The 17290-nt window shown below is 34.5% G+C and overlaps 1 protein-coding gene across 1 annotated transcript in view; it reads right to left on the reverse strand.

The window, feature by feature from the left end:
* Positions 1-17290, reverse strand: part of COL21A1 (collagen, type XXI, alpha 1) — a 201934-nt gene that overhangs the window by 2937 nt on the left and 181707 nt on the right. The window contains exons 17-24 of the mRNA XM_012648707.1: positions 16692-16745; positions 13710-13763; positions 12002-12073; positions 6957-6992; positions 3845-3889; positions 955-987; positions 220-366; positions 78-132 (exon numbers count right to left, since the gene is read on the reverse strand). Of these exons, the coding sequence (XP_012504161.1) occupies positions 78-132; positions 220-366; positions 955-987; positions 3845-3889; positions 6957-6992; positions 12002-12073; positions 13710-13763; positions 16692-16745 (496 nt within the window). The remainder of the gene's footprint in view (positions 1-77; positions 133-219; positions 367-954; positions 988-3844; positions 3890-6956; positions 6993-12001; positions 12074-13709; positions 13764-16691; positions 16746-17290) is intronic.

The following is a 17290-nucleotide window of genomic DNA, read 5'->3' on the forward strand; positions in this document are numbered from 1 at the left end:
ATCTTCTAAAATTTCTACCAAGAATTTGTATTATTTTTGTAATTTGAAGTTATTAAAACTCTACATTTGAGACTTACCTCTTAATACGTCAGTGCAAACTTGTCGAATAAATTGTTCTGAAAATTCTCTTCCCTGCATCAAATTATTAAGGGTTATAATATGTACATGCTGAGTAAAAAGCAATGAAAATCTAAAACTTGAACGAAGAAGAATACATACAGGCTTCCCATCCAAACCGGGAGGTCCCTGAGGACCTATTTCCCCAGGTTGCCCCTTGGGACCCGAAGGCCCCATCAGGCCATCTACCCCAGATTCTCCTTTTGGTCCAATGGCACCTCTGACACCAGGTTCTCCCTTTTCACCTCTCTAAAACCAAGAGAAATCTTTAAAAGTTCTAGTAAATATTTCAGAAGGTATAATTGCATCATAAAAGTCCTTAAGGATATGACTATGAATATATACGTGTGTGTATATATATATAAGCTATACAGAAAATAGCTGGGAAACACTGTCATTGACCAGAAAAGAAATATCATATCATATTAAACTTGTGTTTATCCATACAGCCAACCAGCCAGCCCTACAAACATCTACTATTTATTGAGTATATTGTACAGGCAATATGCATAGTACCAGAGATAAAACAATGGCCATGACAGAGTCCTGTTCCCAAGGAGCTTGCTTTCAAGTGGAACAAATATTGAAACATACAATATTCTTTACTGAAAATATGCAGAAAAATTTAGCTTCCAGTCTAGAAGAAGAACCAATATTGGTAAATATATATTTCATATCTAATTCAGTATAAATATATATATTCTGAAAATCACTAATTAGAAACTTCTACTAAAGAACACAAAGTTCCTGTTTTCAACTCAAAGCTAGCTTTACATAGTATCAAAATCCAAGCAATAAGGACTGGACAAAGGGAGCAAAATATATGAAGAAACATACCTCTCCTTTTATACCATGATGGCCTTGAATTCCCTTTGGAAATAGGAAAAAATTATAATAAATGTTCAAGCTACAGTACTAATAATGTGGTATGTACCTTTTACCACATATGTAATCTAACTTTAATATTCAGTTAGGAACATATTGATAGGATTAGTGACAGAATTACACATATGAGACCTTTCTTGCCTTTTTAAAGGAGGCTAATCACTAGGAAATATGTTAACTGAATAACATAAAAATTTTAATTTCTATAACTGTTTTATTCTTAGATATGAATCAAATATGTAGTTTAGGATGGAATTCTAGTGGATTTTAAAATATATTACCATTTTTAGGAAAATTAAATTAAGTTTTGATTGAGTATTATTGTTAAAGGGTGAATTAAAGCAAAGATACCATTGAAAGTAACTAATAAAAGAGAAAACACAAATTTTTCCTGTGCCTGAACCACTCACTGCTGGTAATTAAGAGCCCAGAGAAGCAGTGTAATGTAAAATATGTTTTTTTTTTTCCAGTGATATAAACACTAGGGAGCCCAAACATGAAGCTCACTCATCACTATAATTACTAGCGGCATCTAGATGGCTCTATTAAATTCTTTCCCACTCAGCTGTCTCACATATTCACTCCAATGATATAGTACAGATAAAAACTCTCAGGAAATGCACGCAAATTTTCCATTTTTGAAATTCATTGTACATTTGCACTCTAGAATCACCCAATATCAGTCAGGAAAAGAGGTATAACTTTCATATACACAGGTACAGTTTCATTATTCCACTCTAAAAACCTATGTTCTGCAATTCAATATGAAATTTAATGTATAACATTTCACACAAGGAAGTTTGAGTTTGGGTGTATCTTTTCACTCTTAGGTTCCTTAAACATGGTATTTAAACTAGACAAAGGAAAGAAAGAATTAGGTAAAGTCATTTGTCACAAGGAAAGGTAGATTCTCAAATTAAAATGTGAGAATAAAAACACCAAATATTTAGTTTTATGTAAAAATCTATTAACGAGTAAAACATTCTCTGTGTGGCCATTCATAAGTTCTGTTTCTGAAGAAATGCAGGGGCGATCCCTTACCAGACATAATCCTACAAGTGGAGCCAGTATAAGGGGAAAGATAAAATAGCAATTTCTCAGTATTAGAACTGAATTAGAGCCGAAACTGAAAACAGCTGTCATCTGAGAATCCATTAAGATGATTTTGTGAGAGAAACATTCACTTGGACTCCATTCACAAAATGAGGGCCAAAAAATTACACACATGCAGCACTTGGTAGGATGACAGGTAACTAAGAATTTGTTTACATAAGGAGCTTGGGATGACTATTCAGCTGCTGAAAAGCAACAGCTGTTCTGGCCCCTGGTTGCTTCATATAGACTCAGCTCCCGGTGGTGGGAAACATGGCTTCCAACAAATCTAGGGCAGAAGCTTTCTGGGGATCCCAAATCCTGCCTTAGGAGAGTAGACACGCTATTTTCCTCTAGAAGTGAGAAAAAATAAGTTAATGGAACTTTGGAGGAAGTGTCATCTGTAAGCTAGTCAGCTAGCTAGGTTGTGAGCTCAAATTCCAAAGGAAATATCTTTTTTCTTTTCCAGATAGTTATTATGAGTAACAATTTTGGGTGAAAGACCTGGGTTGTGAAGGTTGAACGGAAGAAGGGGCAAAGGTCCTATGAGAACAGCTATAGCTATTGTGTGATTAACTTAGGGAAACTCAGAGGGTTGATCTGTGTTGCCAGGGAAGGGACTAGGGAAAGAGTTGGCTGTGTCATCAAGTGGGTTCGAGTGGAGTGGAGGAGCAGAAAAATTAAAAGACATTTTTTTATTGAACATAATTGTACTCAGGCAAACTCAATTCGCTTCTCCTCTCAGTTACTTTTGTTCTTATTATTAGTTTCTAAATTCTCAACTTTTTTAAATATTGAGCACTCACCTTTCATCTGAGACCAGGAGGGAGAATGTTTGGAACAATAGGGCCCCAAGGTAGTCCCCCATGGCCCCTCAGACTCCTCCAAGTAAGGAACCGAGGCCCTGTCCTTGGAAATATTGCTACACAGTTTTATGCCCCTATCTCCAGAGCTGGTGTCATGGCTGAATGTTTCTCCCACTCAGAGAAGGAGGTCTACCCCATGGGAAGACTCACATATATACCTTGTCCTTTTAGTTCAGACCAAGTTGGAACTGAGCTCATCACGCAAACTATAGGTAGTGCAGCAGCAAACATGTAATGTAAGTACCAATCACTTTTATGCTTTTTTGGGTCCATGCTGGCTCTGATTAAACTCACAGACCACATGACAATCTCACTGAAACACTACCCAATGAGAAGAGTTTAGTCAAGGCAGACACAAAGCAATATTATTATGTGTCTGTTCCACAACACGGTCCCTCCAGATAGCATTTTAATAAGCCTCTAGAGTAGTAAGTTATATCTCTGAATGAACTAAAGGGCAACAAGTATGTTCCGCCACTACATGTGGCCCCAGCTTTTCACATTTGAAGAAGAAAATCAAGACTAACCAGCAAGTTTAGAGATGCTGCCATTGTGTGGCTGACTGTGTTATTCAGGCCAATAACTCATACAAGATATGAGTGGAATTTTCCACCTTCAGGCATTTACTTGCCCAGAAGAAAGTATTGAAAACCAAATTTCACAGCCACCAATTTTATCAGTATGGGAAAGTGAAAATATAAAACAAACAATTAAAGAAAATCATTATCACCATCACCCCCTACATCTTCAACCTAGTATGCTTAGAATGCATGTTATACCTATTCTTCTCTGCACCCACTTTTATTTGCAAGTATCCCTCTCTCAGCATTGTCCATTTATGTAACTCATTATTTCATTTTTCATCAAAGGAAAAACAAAAATACCTGTTGCCCTGGTATTCCTTGTCTTCCATTTTCTCCCTTTTGACCCTTCAACATTAAATAAACATGATTAATTAGTTTGCACACTTATGATGCAATCACATACACAATACAAACTACGTATTACACTAAAGTACAGAAGAATTGTCACAAAAGCAGTGATGCAAATATGTAAATTATGTGAGAGATGGGAAAGTTAGTCACTCACAGGAAAAGAAGAAGTAAAGGAAAGTCATCCTAATCTTACAGTTAAAATGAATAGAAGACAAGGAAAAAACAACTGATACTGGGTGAACATGAAATAATTCTAGATATTGAGGATGTTCTGCTGAGCTCATATTATGACATTCATTTTAAACTATGAAAGTAGTTTAAAAATCCAATGGATGTGGACATTTTATTAATTTCAATCACACAATTATGTTCAGTATATGAACTTGAGGTGCCCATGAGGCATCTAACTGCAATATAAAAGTGTGGGGGGAAGGAAGTCAAATGGACTCAAAGAGACCAGAGAGGAAGATATTGACTGCGAACATGTAAAGACAAAAAGACCTCTTTAAAATTTTATTTTAAAAAATTAAAACATATTATTACATTTTAGTAAAAAGATTTAATGAAAGTCTTTAAATCAAGACAAGGAGAGAAAAATTAATAAAGATATAAACACATGTCCACTCAATAAATATTTTTACATCCACCATATATAAGACATCACGCTAGACCTGGAAGCACTACTTCATCCCTATACTGAACAAGATAATTAGCAGTTTCTAGGAAGATGTATGCCTAGATAATACATTCAATGAAAGATTAAAAAATAGATTAGTGATTAAAATTTCAAATCACTCTGGCCTAGTGATTTACTCATCTACTTACATAAGTTAATTCCCAATATTTATTGAGCAGCATCTATTTGCTGGCACTTAGGGACACTGAAACAAAGGTATCATTATTGCCTTCAAGTTGTTTACTGTGTGGTAGGAAAGATAAGCAATTAAATCAAGAATGAAGAAAATATGGTCTCGTAAGTGTACAATGCATGATTAAACATCCGGGCTCGATACTACTGGAACTTAGGGAGGGGAGGGTCATCTGACAGAGAGGGTAGGTAATGTGACTCACCCTTGAATGCAGCCTTGAGGGATGAGTCAGAGGTGGCCAATTGGAGAAAGGAAAGGAGGGTGCACCAGGAAGAGCAGACGCAGGACAAAGGCACATAGTTCCTTTTGGCTAAAGCAGCTCAGCAGGAATGGATAATAGTGGGCAGAGTGGCAAGAGATACCACTAAAGAAGATTCGATCAAACCAGGAAGCACTTTGTGGGACAGATTTTATCTTGAAATGTGTGGGGCACCATTAAAGGATTCCAAAGCAGATACACGGCTTAGCTATTTCATGCTAGTAAAAGCATGGGGGGAAGGAAACAGAATGGACTCAAGGAGATGCATTAAGACGATACTGCAGTAACCCAGGACCCCTGCCTGACAAGAAATAATCAGGACAGCGGAGATGGAAAGATGGGGCCAAGTTCAAGAAATATTTAGGGCTGATTACTGTGACAAGGAACCTACAAGTAGAAAGTGGTTTATGGGGAAAGATGACAAGTTCGGTCTTGGACATGTTGAACTTGAAGTACCCAGGAAGTATCCAAATGTAATACCAAGAAGGGAACTGGATTATATGGGTCTAGAACTCACAGAACTGTACTTAAAATTCATCTCATATTATACTAATAGTTGAAGATCCTCCATAAAAAAATATTCAAAAACAACTGAATTTTGTCATGCTGCTCTAAAAGGTTTCATATATGTTATTAAGAATAAATTAATGAGTAGGGACTGTTAAGACTATGAACTTAGTAGATTTTGACTATTATTATTCTAATTTGAAATCTCCTTATATGCCTCTAAAAATTCTAGAGCTTTCAGAATTCTATATTTGTGAAATTTTTCAAAGTATTTTTCTATTTACTTTAAGCTTATTCTGAATAGCAGAGCTCAGACACTATAACTGAGATTTGTAATCTTAAAAACCTCATTAAAATACTGTCTGGATACTAGACTTATTAATATAATTCATGGTTGAAAAAGTTTTATATTTCTAAAACTAAAAAGATTGAAAGACCATCAGATATAATTTTTTTTTTTTTTTTTTTTGAGACAGAGTCTCACTCTGTTGCCTGGGCTAGAGTGCCGTGTCTTCAGCCTAGCTCACAGCAACCTCAAACTCCTGGGCTCAAGCAATCCTTCTGCCTCAGCCTCCCGAATAGCTGGGACTATAGGCATGTGCCACCATGCCCGGCCAATTTTTTTCTATATAGTTTTAGTTGCCCGATTAATTTCTTTCTATTTTTAGTAGAGACGGGGTCTCGCTCTTGGCTCAGGCTGGTCTCGAACTCCTGAGCTCAAACAATCCGCCCGCCTCGGCCTCGGCCTCGGCCAGAGTGCTAGGATTACAGGCGTGAGCCATCGCGCCCGGCCCCCCATCAGATATAATTTATTCTGGATAAGTATATCATTGGCTCAACTAGTGGCATCCTATTCAAGGGTCATCCTTCGGTGAATGAAAAATACCTTTCACAGTCACTTAAATTAACTGAGGTGAAACTATCCTCATCTCCCAAAGTAGCAGCATGGTTCTTCTCTTTGCCTTTGTTGCTAAGACACCCCAAACTAAATGTCTTTCTAAATCACCCCAGGTTTCCTCAGCTTGATATAATGTTCCTTCCTTATATATTATACTAGTTTGAGTATGTTTTGTATTTAGTGTTTTTCTTTTTTATCAAATTCGTTTTTGTCATTTTTCAAATCATTTTTGGAAACAAACACACTATAAATATATAAATAAATACACATCAGAACTATGTAATAAAATCCCTATCTTTATTTTGTTAAATCATTTGGTTCCCAAGTTTTCTACAACAGCAAAGTGGTGAAGAATCTTAAGGTTAGATTTGATGTTGTCTGAGAAGCTGAGCAGCATAAAGATGGGATTTAATAACTAGATATTGATGGTGAAACAGGAAGGAAATAGGAAAACAATTATAGAAATTTAAAAGAACAAAGTCCCAATTTTATTGCTAAGCACCCCCCCATAAAAAGTAAACAACAAACCTGAACACCTTTTTCACCTTGATTTCCTTTGTCCCCCTACAAAAAAAATTAAATGTATATCATAATCTAGTATATTCTGTATCCTTTCAAATAAACATGTTTTTCTTCAGCAGAGAAAAATATAAGGTCTCATGCAAATTCCACAAGTGCCTGTATATACAGAAGCTGATCCTAATACAGTATTTGGGAAGAGAACAAAACCACATTATGTCAAAATGATATTCTAAAAGAATGCTTTCTTGTGCTCCTACATTTGAAAGCAAATTTACCACAATTTCTATTTTACCAGAAAGAAGAAACTTTTCTATATTGTTCACAGTCTGAGGTTAAACAAACTAACAAGAGAGGACTCATTTTAACAAATGTTGTTTTATGAAATCAAACTGAAAATCTTCCATTAAGCTATTAGTAGCCACAAGTTTATAGGAAACAATGACAAAGTAAAATATAATGTTTCAATGATAGTTTAGAAAATATGTGCTTCAAAAATGAGCTTTTGGAGAAAAATTCATATTTCATAATAATAAGTTTCATAGAATTTCTCAGCTAGGAGGAAAATTAGAGACCAACTAGTATAATACAACATCCTCCTTTATATAATTAATGAAATTACAGATTAGGAAAGGTAAGCACTTGTCCAAAGTGGGGCTTGGACACTGTTTTTAAATTTCCTTTCTACCTCATCATGCTATTTAAGTATAGAGTACAGTTTTGTGTTTACAACAAAGAAAATATAGATTTTTTGTAAACAGCAAATTTTTGAATAAGAAAATTCTCTTAAGCCCAATCATACATCCACAGTAGATTTCCTTAACATTCACTGAGAGTCTAACACTTAACTGTTGCTGTAAGGGGTTATCTCTGTCTCAGCAAGTGCTGCCTACTGCTCATCAGAACAAAAAGGTCCAGGAGCACACTACATATAATAACCTAGGGGTCAAGTAGATAATACATGATGGATAGAAAATGAAATGGTAGAAAACAAACAGCAAGGGATGTGAAGATGGAGACATAAAAGTTTTTCAGAACAAAAGCCAGTATGTTTATATTTAACCTGAAATGTATGCACCTGCAATGACATGGAATTTTTAGGCAAAAGGGCATCAGTTGTTCCTCAAAAACTCCAAATAATACTTCAGATGAAGGTCAAGGTTCCCTTGCTTGACCAAAATAAGAGAGAGAGAGATTACAACTGATACAGCAGAAATCCAAAGGATCATTAGAGACTACTATGAGCAACTATATGCCAATAAATTGGAAAGCCTAGAAAAAATGGATAAATTCCTAGACACATACAACCTACAACAACTGAACCAGGAAGAAATCCAAAACCTGAATAAACCAATAACAAGTAACGAGGTAGAAACAGTAATAAAGTCTCACATCAAAGAAAAGCCCAGGACCTGATAGCTTCACTGCTGAATTCTACGAAGCATTCAAAGAAAAATTAATACCTATCCTACTTAAACTCTTACAAAAAATTAAGGAGGGAATACTCCCAAATTCATTCTATGAAGCCTGTATCAACCTGATACCAAAACCAGACAAAGACACACACACACACAAGAAAACTATAGGCCAATATCTTCGATGAACATAGATGCAAATTACTCAACAAAATACTATCAAACCAAATTCAACAACATTCATCATGACCAAGTAGGATTCATCCCAGGGATGCAAGGATGATTCAACATGGGAAAATCAATCAATGTGATACATCGTATCAACAGAACAAGGGACAAAAACCATATGATCATTTCAATTGATGCTGAAAAAGCAGTCAATAAAATTCAATATGTCTTAATGATAAAAACTCCCTAAAAACTGGAAATGGAAGGAATTTATCTCAACATGATAAAAACCATATAGGACAGATCCACAGTGAGTATCATACTCAATGGAGAAAAACTGAAAGCCTTTCCTATAAGTTGTAGAACAAGACAAGGATGCCCACCTTCACCACTGTTATTGAACATAGTACTGAAAGTTCTAGCTACAGCAATCATAGAAGAGAAAGAAATAAAGGGCATCCAAATTGAAAAGGAAGAAGTCAAATTATCCTTGTTTGCAGACCATATGATCTTGTATCTACAGAAACCTAACGACTCCACAAAAAACTATTAGAACTGATAAACGACTTCAGTAAAGTTGCAAGATACCAAATTAGCACACAAAAATCAGTAGCATTTCTATATGCCAACAACAAAGTATCTGTAAAGGAAAACCAAGAAAGTAATCCCACTTATAATAGCTACAAATAAAATGAAATATCTAGAAATAAACTTAACCAAAGAAGTGAAAAATCTCTACAACTAAAACTATAAAACATTGATGAAAGAAATTGAAGAAGACATAAAATAATGGAAAGATATTCCACGCTCATGGATTAGAAGAATCAATGTTGTTAAAATGTCCATATTATGCAAAGCACTCTACAGATTCAATGTAATCCCCATAAAAGTGCCAATTACATTCTTCACAGAAATAGAAAAAAATCCTAAAATTTAGATGGACCTACAAAAGACCCAGAATAGTCAAAGCCATCCTGAGCAAAAAGAACAGAAGTGGAAGAATCACATTACCTGACCTCAAATTATGCTACAGAGCTGTAGTAACCAAAACAGCACAGTACTGGTATAAAAACAGACATATAGACCAATGGAACAGAATAGGGAACCCAGAAATAAATCCACATGTCTTTAGTGAACTTATCTTCAACAAAGCTACAGTGGGGTAAGGACAGTCTCTTCAATTAATGTTGCTGGGAAAATTGGATATCCATATACAGAAGAATGAACTAGGTGCTTATCTTTCTCCACATACAAAAATCAAATCAAAATGGATTAAAGACTTCAATCTAAGACCCAAAACTATGAAACTACTAAAAGATAACATTGGGGAAATGCTTCAGGACATTGGTCTGAGCAATGATTTCTTGAGTAACACCCCCAAAGTAAAATTGGACAAATGGGATTATATCAAGCTAAAAAGCTTCTGCACAGTAAAGGAAATAATCAACAAGGAGACAACCCACAGAATGGGACAAAATACTTGCTAACTACCCATCTGACAAAGTATTAATAACTAGAATATACAAGGAGCTCCAACAACTCAATAGGAAACAATCAAATAATACAACTAAAAATGGGTTAAGAATATGAATAGATATTTCTCAAAAGAAGACATATATATGGCCAACAGGTATATGAAAAAATCCTCAACATCATTAGTCATCAGAGAAATGCCAATCAAAACTACAATGAGATATCATCTCACCCCAGTTAAAATGGCTTTTGTAGAAAAAAATGGGCAATAACAAATGCTGGAGAGGATATGGAGAAAGGGGAACCTTTACACAATGTTAGTGAAAACATTAAATTAGTGTAACCACTATAGAGAACAGTATGGAGGTTCCTCAAAAAACTAAAAACAGAACTACCATATGACAGAACGATCCCACTGTTGGGTATATATCCCAATGAACAGAAAGCAGTATATCAAAATGACATCATCTACACTCCCATGTTTATTGCAGCACTATCCATAATAGCCAAGATTTGGAATCAACCTAAGTGTCCATCAATGAATGAATGGATAAAAAAATTGTGGTACATATACACAATGGAATGTTACATAGCCTAAAAAGAATAAAATCCTGCTATTTGCAACAACATAGATAGAACTGGAGAACATTATGTTAAGCGAAATAAGCCAAACACAGACAAATCTCACATGTTCTCATTCACGTGTGGGTGCTAAATATTAAAACAATTGATTTCATGGAGATAGAGAGTAGATTCATGGTTACCAGACCCAGAGGCTGGGATGTGTAGAGGAGAAGGAAGGATAAAGTGGGGATGGTTGATGGGTACAAAAATATAGTTACATAGGATGAACAATATTTGATAGCACAACAGAGTGAATATAATCAACAGTAAGGATATACTTTAAAATAACTTAAAGAGTGGAATTGGAATATTCTAAGGAATATTCTAAGACAAAGAAATGATAAATGCCTGAGGTGCTGGATAGCTCAAATACCCTGATTTGATTAAACACATTGTATCAAAACATATCACATATCAAAACATCACATGTACCCTATAAATATATACAACTATTATATACCTGTGATAATTAAAAATAAAAAATTTTTAAAAATTTAAAAAAGAAATAGAGAGATGAGGGATAACATAGTGTTGTCTTACCTCACCAAAACATTTTAAATGAGTATATTCGATTTGTATTTTAAACCCCTTAAATTAATTTTAAATGAACTTCTACATAATTGTTTCATAGATAAGAAATTCAGGGTCAAACATTTTGGGTATAATTATTTTTTATTTTTTTAGAGATAGAGTCTCGCTCTATCGCCCAGGCTTCAGTGCAGTGACACAATCATAGCTCAAAGCAGACTTGATCTCCTGGCCTCAAACAATCCTCCCACCTCAACCTTCCAAGTAGCCAGGACTACAGGAATGCTTTACCACACCCTGTTAATTTTTGTTTTTTCCCTGTAGAGTCAGAATCTCGCCATGTTGCCCAGGCTGGTCTCAAATCCTGGGCTCAAAATGTCCTCCCAAATTGGTGGGATTACAGGCATGAGCCCTGGTGCCCAGCCTTTTGTGAGTATAATTTTTAGCCTTTCAGACTTTTGACCCAGTTTTGATAAGAGTGGTAGTCATATTTTGGTAGGAGTGCTTGACACTGGATAATTTTCCTAAAAAAGTTCTTGACTCACCTGGATTGATGGCAAACAATCTGAATTTGCAGGATATTACTTAATTATACATTTATATTTTCAGATCTGCATGCCTCTTCTAATGTCTTCATCTAGTAGATAATACCCATAGAGGAATATGAAACATATCATAGCTATTAGCATCAGACTGAACACATTATACATACACTAAAAACATAGGGTACTTTATCATTAAAAATATAACCAGTCCTACTACGCTAATTTCATAAAAGGAAAACTTACATGTAAGTAGCCTTACATTCAAGTAAGCCTTGAATTATATATCCTAACCAATGCATACCTTTTTTCCTTCAATTCCAGGCAAACCCATGTATCCCGGTTCTCCTGGGAGGCCTATTGCTCCTGGTTCTCCCTAGGTAACACAGAAATTCTGTAAAGATCATGGACCTATGCATATACAAAAACCTACCACTGTTTTTATCTCTATACAACACCTCAAATTTAAAATGTATGGTTAAAACATTTCTTAACGGAGTTACCGTAGAAATAGTAAAGAATAAAAAGTTTACTGGAATCCCAATAAAATTTCTTATGTTTCTCTCTGTCTTTGGCAGCTGAAAAATTCTGACAGCATTTCATATTTTAAAATAAGTATTTGGTGCTATTATTATACTTTATAATTTCAAAAATAAAGTAAATAATAAAGTAGTAAAATTAATAAACACGGGTATTTCTTTTTGTTTACATATTTACTAACACTTTCTTTCTCCTTGAAACTGTTTTTCTCATATTGCTACTTTAAAAAATTTATTTCCTTGTTACAAAAGTGATACATGAATAGAAGTAATAAAATTTTTTGAAAGTCTCATTACCCACTGTTTTTATTTTGTTATGTGTTTTTTTTCTATCCCTAACTCACAAACCTGCATGCACAATTTGGTTACTAAAATGTGTTCACTGTATATGCAAAATTTTATGACTTTTAATCTCAAAATATATTATTATAATTGTTCTTCATATGCCATTATAACATTATTCTTAATTACAGAAGACTATTCAATTTTATTAAGCTACTATATTTTATTTAATAAAATTCCTACTGTTAAATAATACAGTTTACATAATTTTTATTTTTATAAACAACATTGGAATGAACATCCTCATAGTTAAATTTAATAACATATTTTTTTCTTTATATATATGGAATATTATTTTCTTAGAAATTAATTCTTGAGCTGTTTTCAGTACAGGACATATTAGATGCGTTATCGTAACTCAATTTCTTTACTCTCCATCATCCTGTAGTGTTTTTCTTTGTGAAGTAAAGGTTTTTTAAAGGCCTTAAATAAGTTCTTTGCAAGCATAAATTGACAATGCATTGACAATATTTAGGATATATTTGTAAGATATGGAACACAATCCTGAACATGCTTCATGTTTTTTTGTTTTGTTTTTATTTTACCATTAGCCCATAACTGTATCACATTAACTAAAGACCACTCTCTTTTGTGGAAACCAAGTTTTATTCTCTTTGCTCATTGTACACACTCCCTAGCTATTGAATATTGCTCTAGATTTTTAAAGGCTGGATGTGAATTTAAAATCCCATTGAAATAAATATCAACCATTTGGTTCAGAGGAAACTGCTGAAAGCAATTGTGAGTTCCACACCAAAGAAGAAAGTCCAATTAATTAGCAAATAAAGGAACAGTACCATTTGTGGGAGCTACACACTCTTGTTTTGAGCTGTTTAACAGGGATATTCCCTGGATCGGAGAGTATGCTCATAATTTTTACCATTTCTAGATAAAATAAGCCAAAGTTTCTTTTATGTCTTTATTACTCAATAAACAAAGTGTCTAAAAAACAGAAATGAAACACTACATTGAACATTTCCTTTCATGTACTTTAATTTTGTGATAAAGGTAATCCTTAATTTCATGGAACTTTTCTAAAGGGATACAAAATGTTAATTTTCTAAAGTAACAATGGCAATTTACATTATAATTTCTTTGAAAATATTTCCAAATGTAGAACATCGCAATTACCTTGAGCCCAGAAGCCCCAGGCATCCCTTGAAGGCCAGGTTCACCTTTGTTCCCCTGTCAGTGCATCGAAAACATTTGAATTAAAAAAAAAATTTTGTCACACTATATCTGCTATGGAAACTTAGGGAATATATTTAAAATATTTTTTGCATTTTTAACTTTCTAATTGAAACATAGATGCTGTACATTAAGCTTATTTATTAAGAAAAACTCGTTTAATGTGGACTCACTCCACATGTTTATAAAGCTCTCTAAAAGAATGTGTTAAAAGCTGGTAGCTTCAAGTACAAGGGAAGAGATTCAAATCTTTAGGGATCAGCATGAATAAGTTCAGACTCCACACTGCACAGGTGGGAGCCATGCACTTCAATAGCATCCTCTGGGCTGAGTTCCTCGTCATCGTCCTGTTTCACTTTCTCAGTGTGATTTGCCTTCAGTATGCAATTGAAAAAAATAGCTTCAAATGTACAATGGCTTTTCTGAAGAAGTGTAAATAAGAAAATGTTTAATTTGTGCTCCTTTTTAAGGATTCCAGTGCAGTCCTTTCTAACAGATAGAAAGCTGGGGAACAAGGCTAAATTGATAGAGCAAAGAATGTAATACAGAAAGAGAAAGTTGAATATAAGAAGAGAGAACAAGCCTGCTAGCTAATAAGGAGAGATTATCAAATTCTGGTTTTCAAATACTTTGATCCCTGATATTATAACCTGGTGTTTGGCAAAAGCCCGTGATTAAACAGGTTGGTGTGATATCTAGAGGAGGAGGCCAATGATCACTCAGAGTCAACCTGGGTTCACTAATGAGTAAAGCAAATCAACTTCATTTTCAGTTTTTAGAAAGTTTTCTAGGCTGCTCATTGTAAGAAATATGTAAATGTAATACTGGACTTCATTAAAGTATTTAACACATAATAGCATTATTGAACCATAGAATAATGATGGTTCCTTAAAATTTCTAACTTTTCAAGTGATTAAGCCGAAACTCACAGATAAGACTTGTTACAAGTAATAGGATTTGATTATGTTAATATAGCATAATATCATTTAGATAATATTTCTAAAAACTGAAATATAGTATGGTAAAGTAGGCTTATAAATGTTTCAACAGATTTTTTTCAAGTATTATAATCTAAACCAGAAGTTTTCTAAAGATCTATCACAGTTTCGGCCTCTTCTCTGCCTTATTTAATACAACTTTTTGGTCTCACCCTAGAACTTCTACCAGTGCTACTGACAACATACGCAAAAATATAGTTGACAAAACTAGCAGAAAAAAGCTAACTGAGAGGTCAGTCAGGGGCCAAATCCAGCCCAATGCGAGTTTTGAAATAAAGTTTAACTGAGACACAGCCACATCCCATACCCATGCGTTTTATGTATTGTCCGTGGCTGCTTTTGCTCTACAATGGCAAAATTGAGTAGTTGCGTTAGAGACAATATGGCCCACAAAGACTGAAATATTTACTATCTGGCCCTTTGCGAGAGACCATTTCCAACACCTGGGCTCATACACCACATTAAAAAAAATTGAAATGTGTTCAGTGAAAAGATTACGTTTACTAGGAATAATTTTAACATCTTGGATCTATTTTTAAGAAAACAATTGCCCAACACAAGATGAGGGAAACCAAACTTCAGAGTAATCCATGTAAAAATAAACAAACTGTGATGCTAGAAACACCCACTTGCCAACCCAGCCAAATCAGCACAATCTACAGAAGTGGTAGATGCCACAAACACATTGTTGTAAAATCGTTTATGGAAAATCCAACAGATTTAATTGACCTCCAGCTCAGTGCGAGCCAACAGTGTGATGTAGCTAATTAAAAAGGCTGATGAAATTTTAGGCTGCATTCTTAAGAATTAGAGCATCCAAAAGACAATGGGAGAGCCCATTGTGCCCCATTCATAAGGGGTGTATTCTTACAAAATGACCTTTAGAAATTATGGAGAACTTCTATTTAGGAATCCTAGTTATTCAAAGGTTTTATACCAACTCTCTGCATACCTATAGCTGCTGGAACCTGCAATACTTCAAGGATCCACAGTGGTCCACCACTGATCAAAGAGCAACTACTTTTTCCTGTTATTGGGCTCCCGTGACATTTTATCCTTTCTCTTTTTCTAAGTATAATAGTTTTAGAAATTAAAAGTAAAATAGATGAGGTCATCTACTCATCTTGTAAGCCAGAGTCTTTCCCCCGGGACAATGTCTAGTCAAAGGTTGAATGCTTCCAAAACAGCAATTCCATCACTGCCTTTTGGAAGGTTGTCCTAGAGTCTACTCGCTAAATAGTTGAGAATAGTTTCCTGAGTCTAGCCAGAATGTACTTGGTTTGAGCCTCTGACTAACCAAGGAAAAAAAATAATTGTCTTAGCACAGGATTCTGTGTCCTTAGAGAATGGTCAAATCATGATATTCAAAGATTTTGTTCTACCTTGAGAATAACTAACCTGACATCCTAAATATATTTGTCAAGTTTATCTTACTTTCTTAAATTCTGAAAATAAAGATAATATGCTCCCTTACCCATAGGCCTAAATAAGTGAATGCATAATAAGGCATTTTACAATAAAAACTACATATACATTCCACTAAATAAAAATGCCAAAAATAGGAGTAGAAAATTGGTAAAACGCTATCCTCATTGATAACTACTAACGCTCCAGATTGGTGGTTTTGGCACTGAGCTTTGCGGAGCTCTAAGCATCCCTCAGTGCCTACGAGACACCAAAAAGGGTGTAGGAGGTTAAGTGGCGAGGGATTCCAGACCCTCTCCAGCTTAAACCAGATTTGTTTTACTTCAGCTTTTTTCATAAGCTAAGCTTTTGCCTAAGATTTCATTCTTACAAGTGATTGCTCATAGAATGAAAACCTCATTCAAAATAAAGTTAGTGTAGTAAGTCAGGATTTTCACTGAAGTTATAAATGGCCACTGTGATTGCACTAATTTCTTAATCTTATTAATTTTATTATATTTACCTTAGATCCTGGTGTTCCAGGCTGACCTGGTGAGCCATTGCTTCCCATCAAACCCTACATTTTTAAAAGGGAATTTCAAGCGTAACACAGGAAAAAATGTTAAATGACACTAAATTCATTTCCAAGTCACACATTCTTATAATAATTAATCCACTAAATTATAATATAATATTACAGAAACTTCCCATAAACATCCAAATAAAGGATAATAAAAGTAAAGAATCAAACTATAAGGGCAACAGAGCAAGACCTTGTCTCAAAAAAAAAAAAAAAAAAAGAACCAAGCTATGCAAGATAGCATGCAATATAGCATGAAGGTTAGCAGAGCCCTTATAATTCTGTTACTTAAAAAACCTACAAATACCAAAAATGGCTAGAGAGCTAGTAAAGGACAGATGTAAAGAAAAGTTTATTTTTTCTACACTCTTACTTTCTTCCTTTTGTCATGATGGCTAAGAATTAGGTTTATTCATAGATGTTATCTTTATCAACATTACTTACAATTTCTATTATCTTGAACAATAGTTTGAAAAAGTTACAATGTAATAAATTCTCTGAGTAATCTCTCAAGTTACAAAATAGCTATATTTTTAACCATA

Source organism: Propithecus coquereli, unplaced genomic scaffold (genome assembly GCF_000956105.1).
Source record: "Propithecus coquereli isolate 6110/MARCELLA unplaced genomic scaffold, Pcoq_1.0 Scaffold292, whole genome shotgun sequence".
In the NCBI taxonomy this organism is placed as follows: Eukaryota; Metazoa; Chordata; class Mammalia; order Primates; family Indriidae; genus Propithecus; species Propithecus coquereli.